This window comes from Pinus tabuliformis, chromosome 1_1, assembly GCF_031772625.1.
Source record: "Pinus tabuliformis cultivar Carrire ecotype Pingquan chromosome 1_1, CPIR1, whole genome shotgun sequence".
NCBI classification, from domain to species: domain Eukaryota; kingdom Viridiplantae; phylum Streptophyta; class Pinopsida; order Pinales; family Pinaceae; genus Pinus; species Pinus tabuliformis.
The window spans coordinates 725,138,462-725,158,829 of record NC_142297.1 but is presented as its reverse complement, the minus strand read 5'-3'; the positions used below and the strand labels follow the sequence as shown (position 1 = coordinate 725,158,829).

Below are 20,368 nucleotides of genomic sequence, written 5' to 3'. Positions count from 1 at the left end.
AATTTATGATAACTAACTTAAGCATTTACATGTAAAATTTATTTCAACAATTATTTTTATTCAACGCCAAATACATTTGGAAAAAACCCCAAATACATTTGAAAAAAAAATACATGACACGGAAGCTTAAACCCCGGGCGCCTGAGTAAATAATTCGACCTTTATTTTTTATGTTCGCCAATCATGTAATCCCATCGTGAAAATAGCACTAACATGTCACCATCTTAGGCATCCCATCATGAAAATAGCACTAAACACCTACATACGGAGTCTTTATTGTTCTGCATATTGGGATGTTTATCATTTAAATCCAACGTTACACATGCAACGCATAAAGCACGCCCAGTAGAACAAATGTGACAGCTGCCCCATCCAATGCATAAAGACGCCCATTAGTATAAATGTGACAGCTGCCCAATACTTCTATCACCTTTGCCAGAGATTAATGCAGTGTCCCAGAACACTTCCAGCCATCTATCCACGCTACTGCACATCATCATTTTCGCCAGGGATATTCTCTACAGGCCTGCAACACATTCCTCCAGCGGTCTAACTACACGCCTGCGGATAATCATTTTGGCCAGAGATCTGTTGTTGCCTACAACGCAATCCTCCAGCGATCTAAGTACACAGCTGCGCATCATCATTTCAAATTTTCTTCTATCCATCTATTCTTTCCAATTTCTATGGCAGAAATAACAGCCACCCCTCATCACCCTGGCATTGCTTCCTCCTCCACGGCCTCTTGTTCTGCGTCTTTGACTCCTTATGTCCATTATGACATATTTGTCAACCATTTTGAGGATGAAACTAGAGACTTCGCCATCGATCTCTGCAAGCGTCTTGTTTTCCGTAGATTGTACGTTTTTCTGGACGGGTCTGAAAAGGAAGTTACACCTCGCATGGAAGATGCCATTTCACTAGCCTCTCTGCAGATCGCCATATTTTCTCCAAACTATGCTACCTGTAAATGGTCCATGGATACGCTCGTCAAGATGACAAAGTCGGAGGCGCCTATTCTCCCCGTTTTTTATAAAGTCGAACCTTTTCATCTCAGGTTTACAAGCAAAGATGACAAGGGACCATATGCTCAATCGCTGCGTGACCATGAGGAGAAAGAACGATACGGCTCGCAAACTATTCAGGCTTGGAGAGACGCTCTGTTCCATGTTTCCAACCTAAGTGGTTTCCAGCTGGAGGAGAGCAATGGGTGAGCATTTCCTACTATTCAAATCTTTAATGATCGTTTACAATTTGATCGATTGGCAGAGGTTTCCACCATTGTAACTTAATACATAAAAGCGTTTCTTACTGTTTATTTTAAACTCTGCTTGAATATTTAGGGGCCAGGAGGTACTCTTGGGTAAAGTCGTCGACAGAGTCTTCAAAGATTATTGTCGTCCTCGCGATTACCATGTTTTCTTGAGTCATCGCGGGCCAGACACGAAGGAGAAATTCGCCGAGCCTCTCTACAATCTCCTTGTTTCCCCTGAATTACGAGTCTTTCTAGACAGGGAAGAAATGGTGGGGGCATTCAAGATTGACGCTCAAATAGAGGTGGCTATTCAATTCGCGGATGTCAATATCGTTATATTTTCTCCCAGATTTCCGGAATCTTCTTGGTGCATGGATGAACTCTTCCTCATGACAAAGGCCACGGGTACCATTTTACCCGTTTTCTATGAAGTGGAACCTTCCGATCTGGATGGAATTTACATTGAAACCCTGTACTGCCACCACCGAGAGAAACAGCGACAGGACACAAGGACTATTGAGAAATGGAGAGACGCTCTTGCCAAGGTTGCCAATGTCCCAGAATCAGATAAATTCATGCTGGCCGGGTAAGAATTCTTGTCATCTTTTCCGAGAGCATCCTTGTGTCATTGTAAATTCCAGGTATCTAATACTTAATTATTAATTTTGCTATTCATCCAATATGTGTAGTTTACTTTACTCCAAACTCGTTAACTGAATCTGCAATGGATATAAACTCAGACCTTTCCCATCCCTCAAGGGCTGTTTTCAATTTGTTGGAATACATGTCATTAGGGTAGGTATTTCTCACTGCTTATTAAATTGGTTTTAATCTTTTCTAACGGAATATTCAGGGAGGAGCTCAACAAGGAGCTTATGGATAAGATTGCCGAAAGAGTGCGGAAATATATTCGAAAACCATCAGAATTCATGATAAGCTCCGAACAGCAAAGAGCGGTGAGAAGTGTTCTAAACGATGTTTCAAAACAGTCCGAAGCCGTCCCCGTGGAAGACTTCTATGTTGGGCTGCACGAAAAATTAGAAGATTTCGAGAAGGCGGTGCTATCGCAGCAAGAGGAAAAACCTATAGAGGCCAAGGTTGTGGGAATTCTGGGTGCGGTCGGAATTGGGAAAACAGCGCTGGCGAAAGAAATTTTCAAGTGGAAGAGATCAAATTACAGTGAATCCTCCTGTCTGTTTAATGTGAGAAACTATGTTGCCAGAAAATATGCTCTAAAAGATTTGCAAAGTATGATCATTAAAGACTTGAAACATAGTCCTAGTAAAGAAATTGAGAGTGTCGAAGAAGGTAAAGAGATACTCCAACAGCATCTCCGATCGTGTCAGGCTCTCGTGATATTAGATGATGTTGATCATGTGGATCAACTTTATGCATTGACGCCAATCCTTCACCCAAAGAGCTTGATTTTGGTTACCTCTCGTAACAAGGATGTCCTCAATAAGTTCGGCATCGTAGATTCATCAATTTATCATCTAGCCGGACTAAATAGAGAAGACTCCCGAAAGCTTTTACTCTCCTATGCCTTCAATCTCCCGAATGTCCTCAATAAGTTCGGCATCATAGATTCATCAATTTATCATCAAGCCGGACTAGAAGCAGAAGACTCCCTAAATTTACGCTTTGGTGAACACTACCGAAAGTCTTTACTCCGCCAAGCCTTCAATCCCCCATTTGTACGACACCCGTCAATTTATCGTCTACTTGGACTAAAAATGCAAGATTTCCAGAACCTTTTACTCTCATATGACTCCGATCGCCCGTTTCCACGACACCCTTCTGATGATCCGGTATTTGAATCTCTGGTACAAAATTTTGTAATGGCCTGTGATGGTTTGCCACTACCGTTGAAAGAACTAGGAGAGCGTCTGAGTGGAAAAGACAGATCTGGCTGGGGAGAGCAATTGAATCAACTTCACAACTGCAAACTACTTATCGAGACAAAGCTTAGCATTTGTTATGATTCACTAAATGAAGAGGAACAGCAAATATTCTTAGATGTTGCTTGCTTCTTCATAGGTGAAGACAGAGATAGCGCAACAAGGATATTCGGCATGGAAGAACTTGAGAAGCTAGAGAACAGATGTCTATTGAAGATGACCAGCAAAATAGAAATGAATGAATTCCTGCGAAATTATGGAAGAAATAAGGCTAACAGATCAACGTCACGTAGGTTTTGGCATCAGGGGACCAAGCAGATCAATGATTTGCTTGATAAATCGTCATCTGTAAGTGCTTCTGCAATCCTTTAAACCTCTGTAAACGGTTTAATACCTTTGCATTTCTATTTATTCTCAAGAGAAACGCATCTTTTGTTTATTCGTAAGAGAGATGCATCTCTGTATTTTATACTTATCATGATTGAACAGGAACTAGCCCAATTCCGCGGAATTACAATGAATGGAGACACCGGAGATGAAACTGAAATGCCATGTTGCAAACAGATTGGTGAGACGTTTAGTGGTTCCAGGAATTTGAAATTTCTTGCAGCTCAAGGCGGTTATGTAGAAAAGATATTGACTAGGGTGGGATCACCAGATCTCTTATGGCTAAACTGGTATAAGTGCACCCACTCTTCTCTTCCTTCCTGGATTTCCATGGAGAAATTACGGGTTTTAAAAGTGGAGGGACGCAAATTAACAGAATTGTGGCAAACTGAATCTCAGGTTTTTTAAATTTGTATGTTCATTATTCCTTCGTTTCATTTCATTTCGTAGATGAAAATCGTCTGACAGTTGACATCTAAACATCTCAGGTTCCTCTCCAGTTGCGGGAGCTAAATATCTGCGCTCCCCTTTCACTTTTTCCAGAGTCCATAGGTCAACTGGAGCTCCTTGAAAAGATTGTAGTGAAATATTCTGGACCACTACCATTAATAGCTTTGCCGAAAGAATTTTGTCGGCTGCGCTCGTTGAAATACTTAGAGATGAGAGAGTGCTCAGTAATGATGTTGCTGCCCGGTTCCTTCGGAGATCTAACAAACCTCCAATATCTCGATTTGAAAGGCGCTTCTTGCTTGCAGATGCTTCCAAAATCATTTGGGAACTTAACTCTACTCAAGTATCTATCTCTGGAAGGGTGCAGTGAGATACGAGAGCTGCCCGGTCTGGAACATTTCACTTCTTTGGAGACGTTAGATGTTAGGGGATGCAAGAATCTCGAGAGCATACCAGAGTTGGAGCAGCTCATAAAGCTCCAAATACTAGATGTTAGTGGATGCAGCCAGATAAAGAGGCTATCAGGTTTAAAACATTTGAATTCCTTGGAGAAGTTTAATGTTAGCGGATGCCAGAAGCTCCAGAGCATACCAGGGTTGGGGCAGCTCACAAAACTCCCAGAGCTAAATGTTAGTGGATGCAGTGAGATAAAATTGCTGCCAGGTTTGGAAAAATTGACTTCTTTAGAGTCTTTTAATGTTAGCGGGTGCCAGAAACTCCAGAGCATAGGAGGGTTGGGGAAGCTCACAAAGCTCCAAACACTAGATGTCAGTGGCTGCGAGAAGCTCCAGAGCATAGATGTTAGTGGAAGCAGTGAGATACATACGCTGTCAGGTTTGGAACATTTAACTTCTTTGAAGACGTTAAATGTTAGTGGATGCAAGAAGCTGCAGAGATTACCATGTTTGGGGCTACTCACAAAGCTGAGAACAATAGTTGTTGGTGAACATTTGACATCTTTGGAGGTATTGAATGTTAGTGGATGTGAAAAGCTCGATAGCACAGCAGGGTTGGGGCAACTCAAAAAACTCCAAACACTAGATGTTAGTGGATGCAGTCGGATAAAAACGGTGTCGGGTTTGGAACATTTGACTTCTTTGAAGACGTTGAATGTTAGTGGATGCAAGAGGCTGCAGCGATTAGGAGGGTTGCCGCTACTCACAAAGCTCCAAACATTAAATGTTAGTAGATGCCATCGCATACGAAAGCTGCCAGGTGTGCAACGTCTGACGTCTTTGGAGACGTTGAATGTCAGTGAGTGCTTCGGGCTTCAGAGCAAACCACGGATTTGGCAGAACAGATGGCAGCTCAGAGAGCTCACCATACCAGAGTTGGGGCAGCTCACAAAGCTCCAAACACTAGATGCTAGTGGTTGTGACAAGATAGAATCCCTCTTAAATTTGGAACATTTGATTTCTTTGAAGACGTTGAATATTAGAAACTGCAGGGAGCTGGTGAGCATACCAGGGTTGGCCTATTTAAAAAACCTCCATATACTAGATGTCAGTCAATGCCATGAGATACGAGAACTGCCAGGTGTGGAACATCTGACGTCTTTGGAGACGTTGAATGTCAGTGAGTGCTGGGCGCTTCGGAGCTTACCAGAGTTGGGGCAGTTCACAAAGCTCCAAACACTAGATACTAGTGGTTCTGGCTGCATACAGTCGCTCTTAGGTTTGGAACATTTGACTTCTTTGAAGATGTTGAATATTAAGAAATGCAGGGACCTACGCAGCATTCCGGGGGTGGAACATTTGACTTCTTTGGAGAGGTTGGATGTTGGATGGCACGAGCTGCAGTGGGAGCCCAGGTTGAGCCCGTTCACAAAGCTCCAAGAACTATATATTTTTTATTGCAGTCAGATAAAATGCCTGTCAGATTTGGAACATTTGACTTCTTTGAAGACGTTGGATATTACAGGATGCTGGAGCCTGGAGCGCATACCAACGTTGGGGTCGCTCACAAAGCTCCGAAAACTAAACCTTTCTGGATTGCAGAGACTACTAGAGCTGCCAAGCCTGGAAAATTTGACGTCTTTGGAGACGTTGACTCTTTTTGCATTAAGGTTGATCAAGAGCATACCAGGGCTGGAACATTTGATTTCTTTGAAGACGTTGAATGTTAGTGGAAACCTCACAAGCCTCACAAACCTTGAGACGCTAAGTGTCCTGGAATGCCATGACATACAAACGCTCTCAGGTTTGGAGGATCTGATTTCTTTGAAGGCGTTGACTATTAGTCAATGCTAGAAGCTCGAGAGCATAACACGATTGGGGCACCTCACAAAGCTTGAAATCCTAAGGGTTAAACAATGTCCCGAGATACGGGAGCTGCCAGGTGTTGAACATGCGATGTCGTTGAAGCTGCTTGAGGTTGACGGTTGTCCCAGCGTGCAGTGGGGTGAGGAAGTGCTCCATCATCTGTACCGACGATTGCAGGATCGCTTACATCTCGGTAAGGGAGTGCCCGATCATCTGTACCGACCATTGGACGATCGCTTTCATGTAGCAATTATCCCAGAAGATTTACATGAAGAGCTTAACATAAGAAGAGCTAACAGAAGAAGAGCTAACATGGCTAAAAGACTAACAGGGCTATAGGTTTTTTAAATTGATAAAATGGGATAAAGAAAGCATTGGTAGATGCATGCTATGTGTATTGGCAAATTTAAATTTAAAAAATAGGATAAAGAAAGCATTTGTAGATGTATGCTATATGTATTGGCAAATTTAAATTTTATATACATATTTTAGTTTTATGGCAGAATCCTAAGACTAAAACCAGAATGGAATGTGATTGTGAGAATGGAATGCCTTTTGGTGCCCCACACACATATAATGAATGGAATATGAATATAAGAATGGAATGCATTATTTTTTTTTGAGAGTGCCCCACACACATATATTAAAGTGTATATATGTTAATATAAATAATATTAGTTAATCATATTTCTTAATTTTTTGGTGATGATATTCAATTGTTGAAATTTTTGTCTTTATTATTTTTTTAATTTAATTAAACTATATTTAAGCTAAATGATAAGTATTAGCTACTATGTAGCTCTTGTTATTTTTAATGCTTTTTATAATTCATGTGGTTTATTTAAAAATATATATAATCTAATTTCTTGTTTTTGTTTTTGTTTTGTTTTGTTTTTTTAATTTAATGCATTTTTTCTTGTTGGTATCTAGTTCTTGGGAGCTGATTTAAAGAATTAGTTGTGTCACATATTCCAGATATTCAATAAAAATTTGGAAAATAATTACAAATTCTAAAAACAATAAAAAGTAGTTTCAGATAAAATAATTTATTAATGGAATTGGGATAAATAACTATTTATTTTTATATTGATTTTTTTGAAAAATAATAAAACGATTACAGATATTCAATTAAAAATCTAGAAAATAATTACAAATTTTTAAATTTGGGTAATGAAATTTGATTTTTTTTTTACATTAAATTTATATTTTAAACAACTTGGGTTGAACCCTCGAGGTGGAATGGACGGAATAGGGCTTGACCTGGAAACCCTAGGCCCTAGGCCTAGGTGATGCAGGTGTCGCAGTCATGGCTGAACAGTACAGGGCACGGGACGCAGCTGGCAGGGTCAATGCGGGAGGATGACAGGTGTGTAGACCGTAAGCTGGAACCTGAAACGGAGTTGGGGCTCTTACGGAACGGGATTTGGAGCCGGCGCGTAAATCTCTATTCCGATATGGTGAAGTCAATCCGTTTCGTTAACCATTTCCTGTGCAGCTGGAGGGTTCATAGATCAGGGTCGTTACACTGTGCAATCTCGGAAACGGCGAAGGGAAGTAACAAGGTAAAAGAAGCCGTTAGTTACCATGGTAAACCCTAGGGAGTCGGTGGACTTGGACCCTTCCCCGGAGGATATTCTTTCAGTCTGGGGGAAGGAGGTTTCCACGGAAAACATTGAGCATTTCTTCGGTTCCACAGTTAGTCAGACAAGTGCTCTGCTCACGGGAGGAGGTATCTGGCATACCCACGCGGCAACCGGTTTGTTGGATGAGAGCCTTGCACTTCTGGGAGGGGCTGGAACGGGAGGCAGAGTCACGCTAGACGCAGGAGGAAGGGTCTTGGAAACGTCCAACCCTCATTCATGGCCAGATCTGCCTATAAACAGAAATGGCGGAGGGCAAAGCTCCAAGTCTATCTCCCCGTCAAAAGTCTTCATTTCGTCGGGAGGTTTGGAGGACATCATTAACTTTCCAAATTTAAAAGGGGTATGGAGGACTGTTGGCGGAGTTCAGAGCGCAGGGAAAGTTCGGGGGGAAGGGAACAAACAGCCGGAGGCTCCAAAGGCTCTGTTTACAAACGACCCCTTGCCAGGGTTCTCAAAGGAAGTAGAGGGGTCTGTCGGCACCAGAAATATAACTTCTCCGAAGGCTGCTGCTAGCCCATCTGAAATAAGGAGTTTAGCTGAAGTCCTTCAACCGTCTTCACGAGAAATCGGGAGTCCGGTGGAAGGTTTGGTCGAATCCCACAGTGAACAACAGACTCGAAGACCTGAGGAAAATGTTAGCGGGAATTCAGGGGAACCAGAAATTCCAAACCCTATTTCAGGGGGAAGCGCACCTTTTAAAACGACAGCGAAGGTAGGCGAAAAAAGGAAGAAGACAAAGCCGTGGAAAACTAAAAAGGTTACAAACTTGGTTCTCGGCATGGATGTTCAGGCTGAGGAAGCGCTGGATGTGGCGGAGTGCACCCTCGTGGGCAGAGTGCGTGGTAGATATATATCAGGGAACTCTTTAAAACAGTGGGCTGAGAGCCAGTGGTCGAATTCCCCGGCAAAAAATTTCTCGACCGCTATACTGATGAACGGATGGTTCATGGTGAAATTCGAATGCAAAGAAGCTATGGAGTGGGTCGAGGAGCGTATATGGGCGCTTGGGGATCGGCCTGTATTCTTCAAGCGTTGGTCGCCCATGTTCGATGCAACAAAGGAAAAGGTAACTGAACAACCTGTCTGGGTCAGAGTTCCAAACTAACCTCCTTATCTTTGGGTCGATTCCGTCTTCAAATCCATTGGGAACCATTTGGGAACTTTCTTGGATGCTGATAGATCTTTCTTGCAAACTTATGAACGAGCTGTGGCGAGGATCCTTGTAAGACTAAACCCATCAGAAGGGCTTGCAAAAACGGTTTTATTGCAGTACAAGGATTATGAATATGATCAGAAATTGGATTACGAACTCTTTCCATTTAGGTGCTTTCGATGTCAAGAATATGGGCATTTGGCAAGGGATTGCCCTACGGGAAAAAGGAGAAGGAAGCTGAAGCGCAGAGAAGAGGATAAAGAGGGTCAGCGGAGGAGAAAGGAGAAGCAGATGGAGGACATTGCTATGGAAGCGGATCATCAAAGGACAAATCTGGAGGATCAGGTAGTAGAGGACCAGCATCAAGAGGAAGAGACCCCTCTGCGCAATACAACAGATCAGCCTACAAAAGAATTACCTTTGGAAGGACCTGAAATCCCCTCGGCGGATGATCCATCGGGTATGCAGTCTCCTCCTCCTAACCTCTCCACTTTTTCTGAATCTGTAAAGGGGGGTTTGTCTGCTGATTGTAATATGTTTAAAAATCTTGATGATCATATTCAAAACTTAGAATCTATCTCGGAAGCACTTCCGGCCCTAAATCTGAACTGTGTGGACGCCCCCATTCCGAGTCAGATCCAAAACAAAACATCCCTTGTTCATCATTACAATCTCAGATCCCATGGTAAGAGACCAGTAACCAACCAGTCTGTCTTAGAATCTGTTGGAGGCCTTCATCCTGAGTCATCGAAAAGTCATATAAAAAAAGTAGGGGTAGGAAATCCCTTTTCTCCAAAGCTCAAGTCAAGGAAAAATTTGATGTCGAGGATGGGAAACAAATGTCGATCCCAGGGGCGCTTAGAGCAGCAAAACCCCATGAGTCGGTTATCAAATGATCTGTCTCTCCTGGAATTGTCGAGGGTTGGCTAGTAAACCCAAAAAACTAGCACTAAAAGATTTAATTTCTTGCCACAATCCAGATTTGGTTTTTCTACAGGAAACTTTGGGAAATAGCTCAGATGTTGAATCCTCTCTTTGCGCTATGCTCCCGGGTTGGGCCTTCTCTGCACTGGATGCTTCCGGACACTCTGGCGGTCTTGCCATCGGTTACAGAATAGGAAGACTAAGAGCTCTCAATTCTTGGGGTTTTTCCCATGCACTTGGTATGGAGATTCAATCCCCGAATTTTAACCAGCCCTTCATGGCCATCAATGTTTACGGGCCCTGTCAGGGTCGTGTCTCCTATTGGAATGATCTGTTATCAAAAGAACTGCTTCAAGATAAAAAGCTCCTTATAGGAGGGGACTTAAACTTTTCCCTGGGGATTGCTGAAGCGTGGGGACCAAATGCAAGGGAAGATCCCCTGGCTGATTACTTCTTATCTCTTCTCCAGAACCACAATCTACTTGATGTAAACATTATAAAGGCAAAACCGACCTGGCGGAATAGGAGAACAGGGGAGGAGAGAATTGCAAAAAGATTGGATCGTTTCCTCATAAATGATGCACTGGCCTCTCACATTCCCCTTTTCAGGCAGTGGGTGGGGGAAGGAGGGAACTCAAACCATTTTCCTATTTTTCTAGAATTTTCTAAGACCCCTCCAAAACCGGCTTCTCCCTTCAAGTTCAACTCCTCCTGGATCCAGGAGGAGTCTTTCATTCAACTATTCAGGAATACTTGGAGACATCCGGACCTTGACTATTCAGGAAACAAGGGAGCCCTTTTCATGGAGAATTTAAAAAGGTTAAAGAAGGAAACCATCAATTGGGCAGCGGAGAAAAGGAGGAAGTCATATGAGGAAATGGCTAGTATTGATGAAGCTCTAAGCGCCCTAGAAGACCCGGATGCTGATGCATACATATCTCAGGAGTCGAAGGAAAGAATATTAGATTTAGAAAAAAGAAGGGCAAAGATCCTTTTGGACAGAGAAGAAGAATGGAGATTAAAAAGTAGGGCAATTTGGCTGAAAGCCGGGGATGAGAACACAAAATTCTTTCATAATTATGCAAAGGGGAGGAAAAATGCTAACACAATTTGGAAATTAAAGGATGCAGATGGCAGGGAGCACTCCTCCTTTGAGGCAGTCTCAAATATGGGGAAAGACCACTTCCAATCTCTATTTGCTGATCCAGGGGGGACCACAATAGCTGAAATCATCCGCACTGCACAAGCCTTCCCTCGGTTTGTGGAGGAGGAAGAGGCAGAGAACCTATTCGGTGCAGTGACAAAAGAGGAGGTCGAAAATGTCATAAAAACAATGCCCAAAGATAAAAGCCCAGGTCCGGATGGCTGGACCATAGAACTGTTCTTGCACTTTTTTGAACAGATAGGTGATGAATTGACTGAGGTGGTGGAGGAGTCAAGAAGAAAAGGGGAAATCTATGGGCCTTTCAATGCAACCTTCATTGCACTCATCCCGAAAAAGGAAGTTCCGGAATCCTTTGAAGATTTCAGGCAGGAGGAGATCCTGATCACATCTTATTTGCCTTTTGAAACTTGCAGTATGGATCAGCCTTTTAAGTATCTGGGGTTCTGGCTAAAACCTTCTACCTACAGAAAACAGGATTGGAATTGGCTAGTGGCAAAAATTGAGCAAAGGATCGCCCACTGGAGTTTCAAATGGTTATCAAGGGCAGGCAGATTAACTCTGATAAACTCTGTTCTGCAGGCCATCCCGGTCTTTTGGGCTGCACTGACTTGGATCCCAAAAGGTGTACTTCATAAAATTAAGCAAATTTGTAGCAGATTCCTTTGGTCGGGTACAAAAGAAGACTCAGTCCTCCCATGGGTAGCCTGGGATAAGATAGCTAGACCAAAGGATTGGGGGGGATGGGGCATAAAACAACTTGTTGATTTCAGCCAGTCCTTGGCAGCAAAATCAGGATGGAGAATAATTGAAGCAGAAAACCTGTGGACCAGAGTGGTAAAAAGGAAGTATATTGACCCGGTGCCCCTTGAGGACTGGATTCGGAGGCCAAATAAAAAAGGTAGAAACTGCTCGGTCGTCTGGAAGGCTACCTCAGAGGCTTTTTACATTATAGAACAAGGCCTCGCTTGGCAAGTAGGAAATGGAGAGAGCATCCGGATAGGAAGGGATCCGTGGGTAGGTTGCAGTGAGCTCTATGCCCTGCCCCCCGGTCTACTTACTCATCTAGATTCAAGAGGGATCCACAATCTAAGCCAGATAGCAAACATGGAGCTTCAGTCAATATGGGGACAAGATTGGAAATCTGTAGAGGATTTAGGGATTGATAATTTATGGCGAAATGAGTGGCAGAGGTTCTTAAATGAACTAAAGCGCACAAATGTTAGGATAAAGGATCGGCCTGATTTGCTGGTATGGGCACATGCAGAGACAGGCTCATATTCCCCAAAGGATGGATACACTTTTCTGATGAACAGAAAGGGCTGGGATCCCCCCATCTGGTGGGCAAAACCTCTTCTTAAGCTGAAATGCCCCAAAAAAGCCAGGATTTTCCTATGGTGTGCACTCAATCGGAAGATACCTACCTGGGATGTTCTGATAGCCCGTTATAAGGAGGGACCAAGCCGCTGTGCTCTATGCAAGGAAGCTTCAGAAACGATCAACCATCTATTTGTGGATTGTCCCTTTACCAAACATGTTTGGGAAGAAACAAAAAGATTATTGAAAATCAATGCTAGATGGGAGGGAGCGGACCTCAAGGCGGCATGGGAGGGTTGGTGGTTAAATCACCCAGAGAAGAACATGAGGAACCTTCCTCCCATCCTCTGCTGGGGCATCTGGATAGCCCGAAATCGCAGCATCTTCAAAGAAAAATCGCTCCCAGTGGAAGTAATAGCAATTCAGAGCACAGCAATACTATCTAGCATCCCTGAACCTGAGACCTCTACTGCCTCTCAGCAAAGGACAGAGATTCAGATAAAAGATGGTATTCCCTGGGCTTTTTTCGACGGGGCAGCCCAAAACAATATCACTGGCGCTGGAATTATTATCCACCTTAGCAATAATCACTCTCTCAAAGCCTCAGTGGGACTCGGTTCGGGTACAAACAATTTTGCCGAATTATCAGCCTTAAAACTCCTCCTTTGCTGGCTCATTCATAGACAAGTCCACACAGTTCAGATTTTCGGAGATTCCTCAAATGTAGTAAATTGGGTCAATGGGAAATTTAGATGCAGAAATTATTTATTGATGCCATTGCTAGAAGAAATACAAAACCTTAAATCCTCTTTCACTGTTTTCTCTCTTGCACATATATACAGGGACAGGAATGTCGAAGCAGACGAATATTCTAAAACAGGTTTACAACAGGCTGTGGGCTCGTGGCGGATAAAGGAACAGGTCCAGGACCAGATTCGTGAGACGGATCTGGCCCCATATACTTAAATTTTCTGTTTGTGCAAAAGATAGGATGGGGCCAAAACAAAAGAGTCTTTACCTTTTTATTTTGGCGTTTTCTGTGATATGAACCAAAAAACTTAATCTTTACAGCTCCTTCTTTTTTGGAGAGTTTTTATGGGTAAAACATTTATGGTTTTTTCCTGTTATGTTGCGGGCTGTTTTCCTTTAATGGAGGCCCGTGGATACACGACAGCCTCTTTTTTTTTTTGATGCGGCTGAGTACAGGCAGTATACTTTAGGAAACTTGGTTTCCTTTACTGTGTATCGAAGTCATGTTAAATGACGAAGCATGGGGAAGGTTGGTACCTCCTTGTATCAGGCAGCTTTGTGATCTGCTGGATGTTAACTCATCTTTTTTGTAGCTCTTTTATTATATAATAGAAAAGCTCGGCTTTTTTCCTTGGAAAAAAAAAAATTTATATTTTAATAAATAAATAAAATTAAGATTAATAATTCAAATATTTATTTTTTATAGGGTTTGAGTAAATTTAATGGTTAAAAGTATGTGTTTCTTCCTAAAATGTCATAGGTTCAAAATCAGAAGAGGTAGAGTATGTATGTTTTTGTAGACTTAGTAGTCAAATCATTGTATAGAAGTAAATCTCTTGTCTCACAAACAAAAAAATCTTATACACCAATTTGGTATATCCCTTAACAATAACCTTAAAATTGAATAATATCCCTTAATGATAATCTTAAAATTGAATAATAATAATAACTAAACATATATTTCAAGAAGTCAAAAATTTATAATAACAAACTTAAACATTTACATATAAAATTTACACTGACATTTATTTTTATCCAATGCCAAGTACATTTGAAAAAAGAACACAACACAGATAGCTTAAATCCTGGGCGCCTACGTAAATAATTCTACCCCTATTTTTAATGTTGGCCAATCATGTAATCCCATGTGAAAATAGCACTAATATGTCTCCATCTTAGGAATCCCTTCTTGAAAATTGCACAAAACACCTACAAACTAAGTCTTTCTTGTTTTGTATAGTGGGATGTGTATGATTTAACTCCAGCATCACACATGCAACGCATAAAGCACTCCCATTAGAACAAATGTCACAATTGCCCAATACTTCTAACACCTTTGGTAGAGATATATATATATATATATATATATATATATATATATATATATATATATATTTTATATATTTAAAAAATAACAAAGGTTTTTATTTTATAAAAGAAATTTGAAGCTTTGGAAAGCTTATTAAAGGATAATTTTAGAGTTTTTTTTTCAAGATTTTTTTGGAAAAAATGGCTTTTTCAAATTTCCAGCCCCAATTCCCACCATTTACAGGGAAATATTATGATGTGTGGGCCATTAAGATGGCGACCACGTTGTAGGCTCATAATGTTTGGGATTATATCCAGTTTGGGTTTCAGGACCTAAGAATGAAGAAGAAGAACAAGCTTTCAGTGATACAGAGAGAGAACAATGGAATAAAGACAAGAAGAAGAATGCACAAGCGTTGCAGCTTATCTAGCAGGGAGTGGACCGAGTAGTGTTCCAGAAGATTATGATCACATCTTCAGCGAAATTAGCATGGGATACTTTGGCGACAAACTACACAGGTAAGGCCAAAGTCAATATTGTTAAGTTGTAGAATACTATGAGAGATTTTGAAAGTCTACAGATGAAGGAGACAGAGGACATTGATTCTATCATGAATTGGATCATAACTATCGTAAATCAGTGAAAGATTTATGGTGAAGGCATTAAAAATCAAACAGTTGTTGAGAAGGTCCTCAGATCTTTGTCTACCAAATTTGATGTTATGGTAGCAACCATAGAAGAAGCCAAGGATTTGACATCAATGACAATTGATGAGCTGATGGGATCACTTCTATCACATGAAGCAAGGATAGACAGAAATAAGGATTCCACTTTAGAGACTGCTTTCAAAAGTCGAGTTTCTATTTCAAGAGACAGAGGTTGAGGCAGAAGTAGCTCAATAGGCAGAAGACGAAGAGGAAGATATGGTAGTCAGAGAGATGATCGAGAAAAGCATGAACATGAAAATGGAAGCAACTACAGAAGCTTCAACAATAATCAAAGAATTGACAAATCAAAGGTGAGATATTATTACAATAAATTTGGTCACTATGCTCGTGATTGCAGGAACAAAATAGCAGATCAAGGGAACCAAAGAGCTAATGTCACTACAGAGAGTACTAATTCTATGTTCCTAGCTTTCCATACCATGCATGAACATTCTGCTAGTGTGTGGTTGTTAGACAATGGTTGCAGTAACCACATGACAAGCAACAAGGATTTGGTTGCAAATTTCGATCAATTCTGTGAAAACAAAGGTAATGTTGAGGACTGACAACACTGTGGAAGTAGATGGCAAAGGGGTGGTCAACATTCTGACCAAGCAATGGGAGCCGAAGACAATCTCAAAGGTATATTATGTTCCTATTCTTAAACATAATTTGTTAAGTGTTGATTAATTGACACAGAAAGGATACAGAGTTATCTTTCAAGGTCAAGAATGTGTTATAAATGACAAGCCTCCAAACAAGCAACTTATAGCAAAGGTGCATATGACGAGGAACAGACTCTTTCCTCTAATTATGAATTACAGTGGTCAGGTGAGTTCTTTTACAGTTGCATGTTCTGATGATTATTGGTTATGGAACTTTCGATTTTGACACTTGCACTTTTCTGGTTTAAGATTGTTGCAGCAGAAACAGATGGTCAGAGGATTACCTCCCATCAAAGAACGTGCTAATACTTGTGAGTGTTGCATTTTGGAAAAGTAACACTGTAAAAGTTTTCCAAAGGGAGTTGCATACAGAGAAAAGCAACCTCTTGAGCTACTGCATACAGACTTGTGTGGACCTATGAGGACATAGTCGATTGGTGGAAGTTGTTACTTCCTCACTTTCAATGATGACTACAGCAGAAAGACTTGGGTTTACTTCTTGAAGCAGAAATCTGAAACTTTTGCAAGGTTCAAGGAATTCAAAGCCTTAGTAGAGAACCAAAGTGATTGACAAATCAAGGTATTGAGGTCAGATCATGGTGGAGAATATGACTCAAAGGCATTCCATGATTACTGCAAACAACATGGAATCAGTAGACAATTTACAATCAAGTACACACCGTAGCAGAATGGTGTAGCAGAGAGAAAGAATAGGACAATTATGAACATGGTAAGAAGCATGTTGAAAGGCAGAAACTTGTTTAATGAGTATTGGGCAGAAGCAATTGCATGTGCTATTTATGTGATCAACAGATCTCCTACAAAGGGTGTGATGAACAAAGTACCAGAACAAGCATGGTCATGTATGTATTCCATCGTATCTCATCTCAAAGTATTTGGATGTATAGCTTATGCACACATGCTAGGAGAGAAGAGGCAAATTGGATGATAAAAGTGAAAAATATATATTTACTAGTTATAGTGAGCAATCAAAAGCTTACAAATTGTATAACCTTGTCACAAAGAAGGCCATAATTAGCAGAGATGTTGTGTCCAAAGAACAAAAGTCATGGAATGTAACTGTAGATAAAACAGTTGATGCACAAGTGCCACTAATGGAAGAAGATGATGTAGAAGAAAAGGAGCAGCAAGAATCACAGGTGAAGACACCAAATAGAGAGACACCATCAAGGACTCCAAGATTTTCAAAACAACATGGATCTTCAAGTAGATCAACAAATCAAGATTCTCCCAGCAATCAATCAGGTGATGAATCAAGCAATGGTAAGAGAAAAATGAGAAATTTGAAAGATATTTATGATGATTTGGATGTTAGTTAAAATTTTGCATTTTTGTCATTCAAAACTTCTTCTTTTGAAGAAGCAATTAGAGATGAAAATTGGGTGCAAGCCATGGATGAAGAAATTGAAGCTATTGAAAAGAATGATACATGGGATTTGGTTGATTTATCAAAGGACAAAAATCTCATTAGTGTGAAGTGGGTATACAAGACAAAGTTGAATGAGAAAGGTGAAATTGACAGATTTAAAGCAAGACTTGTAGAAAAAGGATTTTCGCAGCAACCGGGAATAGACTTTGGAGAAACTTTTGCTCCAGTAACCAGATTGGATACTGTAAGACTAGTTCTAGCCACAGTAGCTCAGAAAAAGTGGAAAGTATATCAGATGGTTGTGAAATCAGCGTTCTTGAATGGAATTCTAGAAGAACAAATTTATGTGCATCAGCCTCCAGGATATGAAGCTGAGAGTAATGAAGAGAACTTTTACAGGTTGAAGAAAGTTCTCTATGGACTGAAGCAACCGCCTAGAGCTTGGTATAGCAGAATTGATAGTTACAACATCAAGAATGGATTTTGTAGAAGTAACATTGAACCTACCTTGTACACAAAGGTAAATGAGGGTTGGGCCTTGAAATTTTCATTCACTTCCATTAGATTTTCACTTATATTTCCATATCGTCACCTTCACTCCACCTCTTTTTCATTACATTTACCTTACCATTATCATTATTGGGTCACATTTATGTTTTTCCAAACTTTATTAATTCTTAGCATTTTTAAATAAATTTATGGTTAAAAATTAGAAAATAATGAAAATATGCTTATACCTAACAAGTGGGATGAGATTGTTGACATGTGTAGGTCAAAAGAAAGCTTCTAAAAGACCTTTATGTGGCCTCCCAAAACCAAATTCGAATTTGAATGAAGAAGATCATGGGATCATAAGGATATGTGTCTCATTTCCTATTTGTATTGAAACTCTAAGCAGATATGTGTCTTATCATTTCCTATTTTGATTGTAACTCTAGAGATATAGGGAGAGATTCATGGACTCTCATTAATAAGATAGCTTCTCATCGTTTTGTATAAATAGGGGAAGTTTTCTCCTATCAAAGGTGGTGAAAAGGGAGGTGAAAAAGGAGGAGAAGAAGAGAAAGAATTATAGAATGTTTTGTAACAAGGCTTGACATGGAATGGGATGTAAAGTGAAGAGCTATTGATGTAATGAGATTAGGGGTGTAGATTTCCATTGTGTAAAGTTGTGAGTTTATCAATAAAGAAGGTTCTTTTCTATTATTGAATTTTAGAATGCGAGTTTTGCGAGTTGGAATGCTATTGGACAATGGAAGGGCCCCCATCAACCATGTGCATCTCTTTGTAAATTTGTAACATTAATTAGTTTGTTTTACTTTGATTCATGCAAATAGTTTAGCTTTCCATTGCAAATGTTATTTTATTTTTCAAATGTAGATTTACTTCACTGTGTATATTTATGTTTCCTAAGAGCATCTCAAGAAAGTAGTGTTTTATCTATTTTATAAAATTGGATTGCTTAAAGCATTAGAGCATACAGTGACTTAGTTTTCTTTCACATGTCTTTACAATGCTTTCTTGGATTCAGCTTTACATTCACTGTTTAACCCTATGTTTTCCAAAGAGCTTCTCAAGAAGATAGCATTCAACGATTTTCCAATATTGGTTGCTTGAGGCATTAAGAATAAACAGTGATTTAGTTTCTTTCCTTACGCTTTTGTCATGCTTTTTAGATTAAGCTTTCATCTATTATGTAATCTCATGATTAGCAAGTCCAAGAAGGTAGTTCTTCCAATTTGGATTGCCTAAGAGGCATTGGATCACATAGTAGCTGCAAGTTTTCCTTTCCATGCTTTTATGATGCTTTCTTATATCACATCTAATGTATACTAAATTGCTTAAGTCATTTTAAGAAGATGATTTCGACATCTCTCTATATTGAATGTTCACAATAGTATTTGAGCATGCAGTAGATCATAGTTGTTTTTATATTGTTTGCTTTCATTTCATTTCACTTTTTTTTTTTTTTCTTTTTTTACGCGTGGTTCACAGACACCTTCAGTTAATAGGTGGCGCTACATCCACTGGAAAAATCTGGGCTGACGCCCCTCGGCCCACTGTAAGACGTGACCCCAAGAGCTTTCAGGAATTGACCCTGTGACCTCTCATCTGGCGAGGCCCAGACTTGACCGATTGAGCTAACCCTTGGGGCTGCTTGCTTTCATTTCATAGAATAGGATTAGTTTTATTTTTGATCAAGAGTTTTCAAGGATAGGATAGGAAGTGATTTCATTTTCATCTTATCAATGAATACAATTGTATCTAGAATAATGCTCTGCTTTTCATAGACACAGTGTTGGCCTAGATTAGACTAACCATTCAAGTTTTTGATTTGATTTTATGCAAATTAAGTTAGTTGAATTATATTTCCTTTTCTTCCTCCTTAGAAATTAGTTTTTATATTAAACATCCATTAGACTTAGTTGATCATTGACACTTAACATCCATTAAAATCATTAGGCATAAAAGACAAAACCCTCAAAACAATACAAAAACATACTCAATGAAGTAAGAAACAAGGTTAACTAAGCACATATTGTGCACCACACTTCATCAGTTTACTAACCCTAGTCAATAATTTATGTTCACAATTTAAGACATTAAATTGACTGAACAATGGGCATGGACATATTTTGATTGTTTGCTTATATGTTGATGACATGATTTTTACAGGTGATTATGAGATAGATGAATTTAAAGCAGCCATGATGAAAGAATTTGAGATGACAGATCTTGGTCTCATGAAATACTTTCTTGGCATAGAAGTTGAGCAATCCGATAAAGGAGTTTTTATTTATCAAAATAAACATGCCAAAGATTTGTTGAAAAGATTCAGGATGGAAAATTGCAAACTTGTCCCTACATCAGTTGCAACAAGTACAAAGTTAAGTAAGGATGATGAAGGATCAGATGTCAATCCAACTCTATTCAAAAGATTGGTTGGCATCCTCATGTATCTCACAGCTACAAGACCAGATATCATGCAAGGAATGAGTTTGATTTCCAAATTTATGGAGACTCCAAAATACACATATTGGAATGCAGGAAAAAGAATTCTAAGATACATAGCAGGAACTAGAGATTCTAGCATAAT

General features: G+C 40.1%; 1 protein-coding gene across 1 annotated transcript; it reads left to right on the top strand.

The window, feature by feature from the left end:
• The first annotated feature begins 2,113 nt into the window (after positions 1–2,113).
• On the top strand, positions 2,114–6,522 carry LOC149215955 (uncharacterized). Its single transcript, XM_089391122.1, has 3 exons — positions 2,114–3,501; positions 3,643–3,939; positions 4,029–6,522. Exons 1-3 carry the CDS (start codon positions 2,131–2,133, stop codon positions 6,237–6,239), a joined length of 3,879 nt encoding a protein of 1,292 aa, XP_089247248.1. The 5' UTR covers positions 2,114–2,130; the 3' UTR covers positions 6,240–6,522.
• The last annotated feature ends 13,846 nt before the right edge of the window (positions 6,523–20,368 follow it).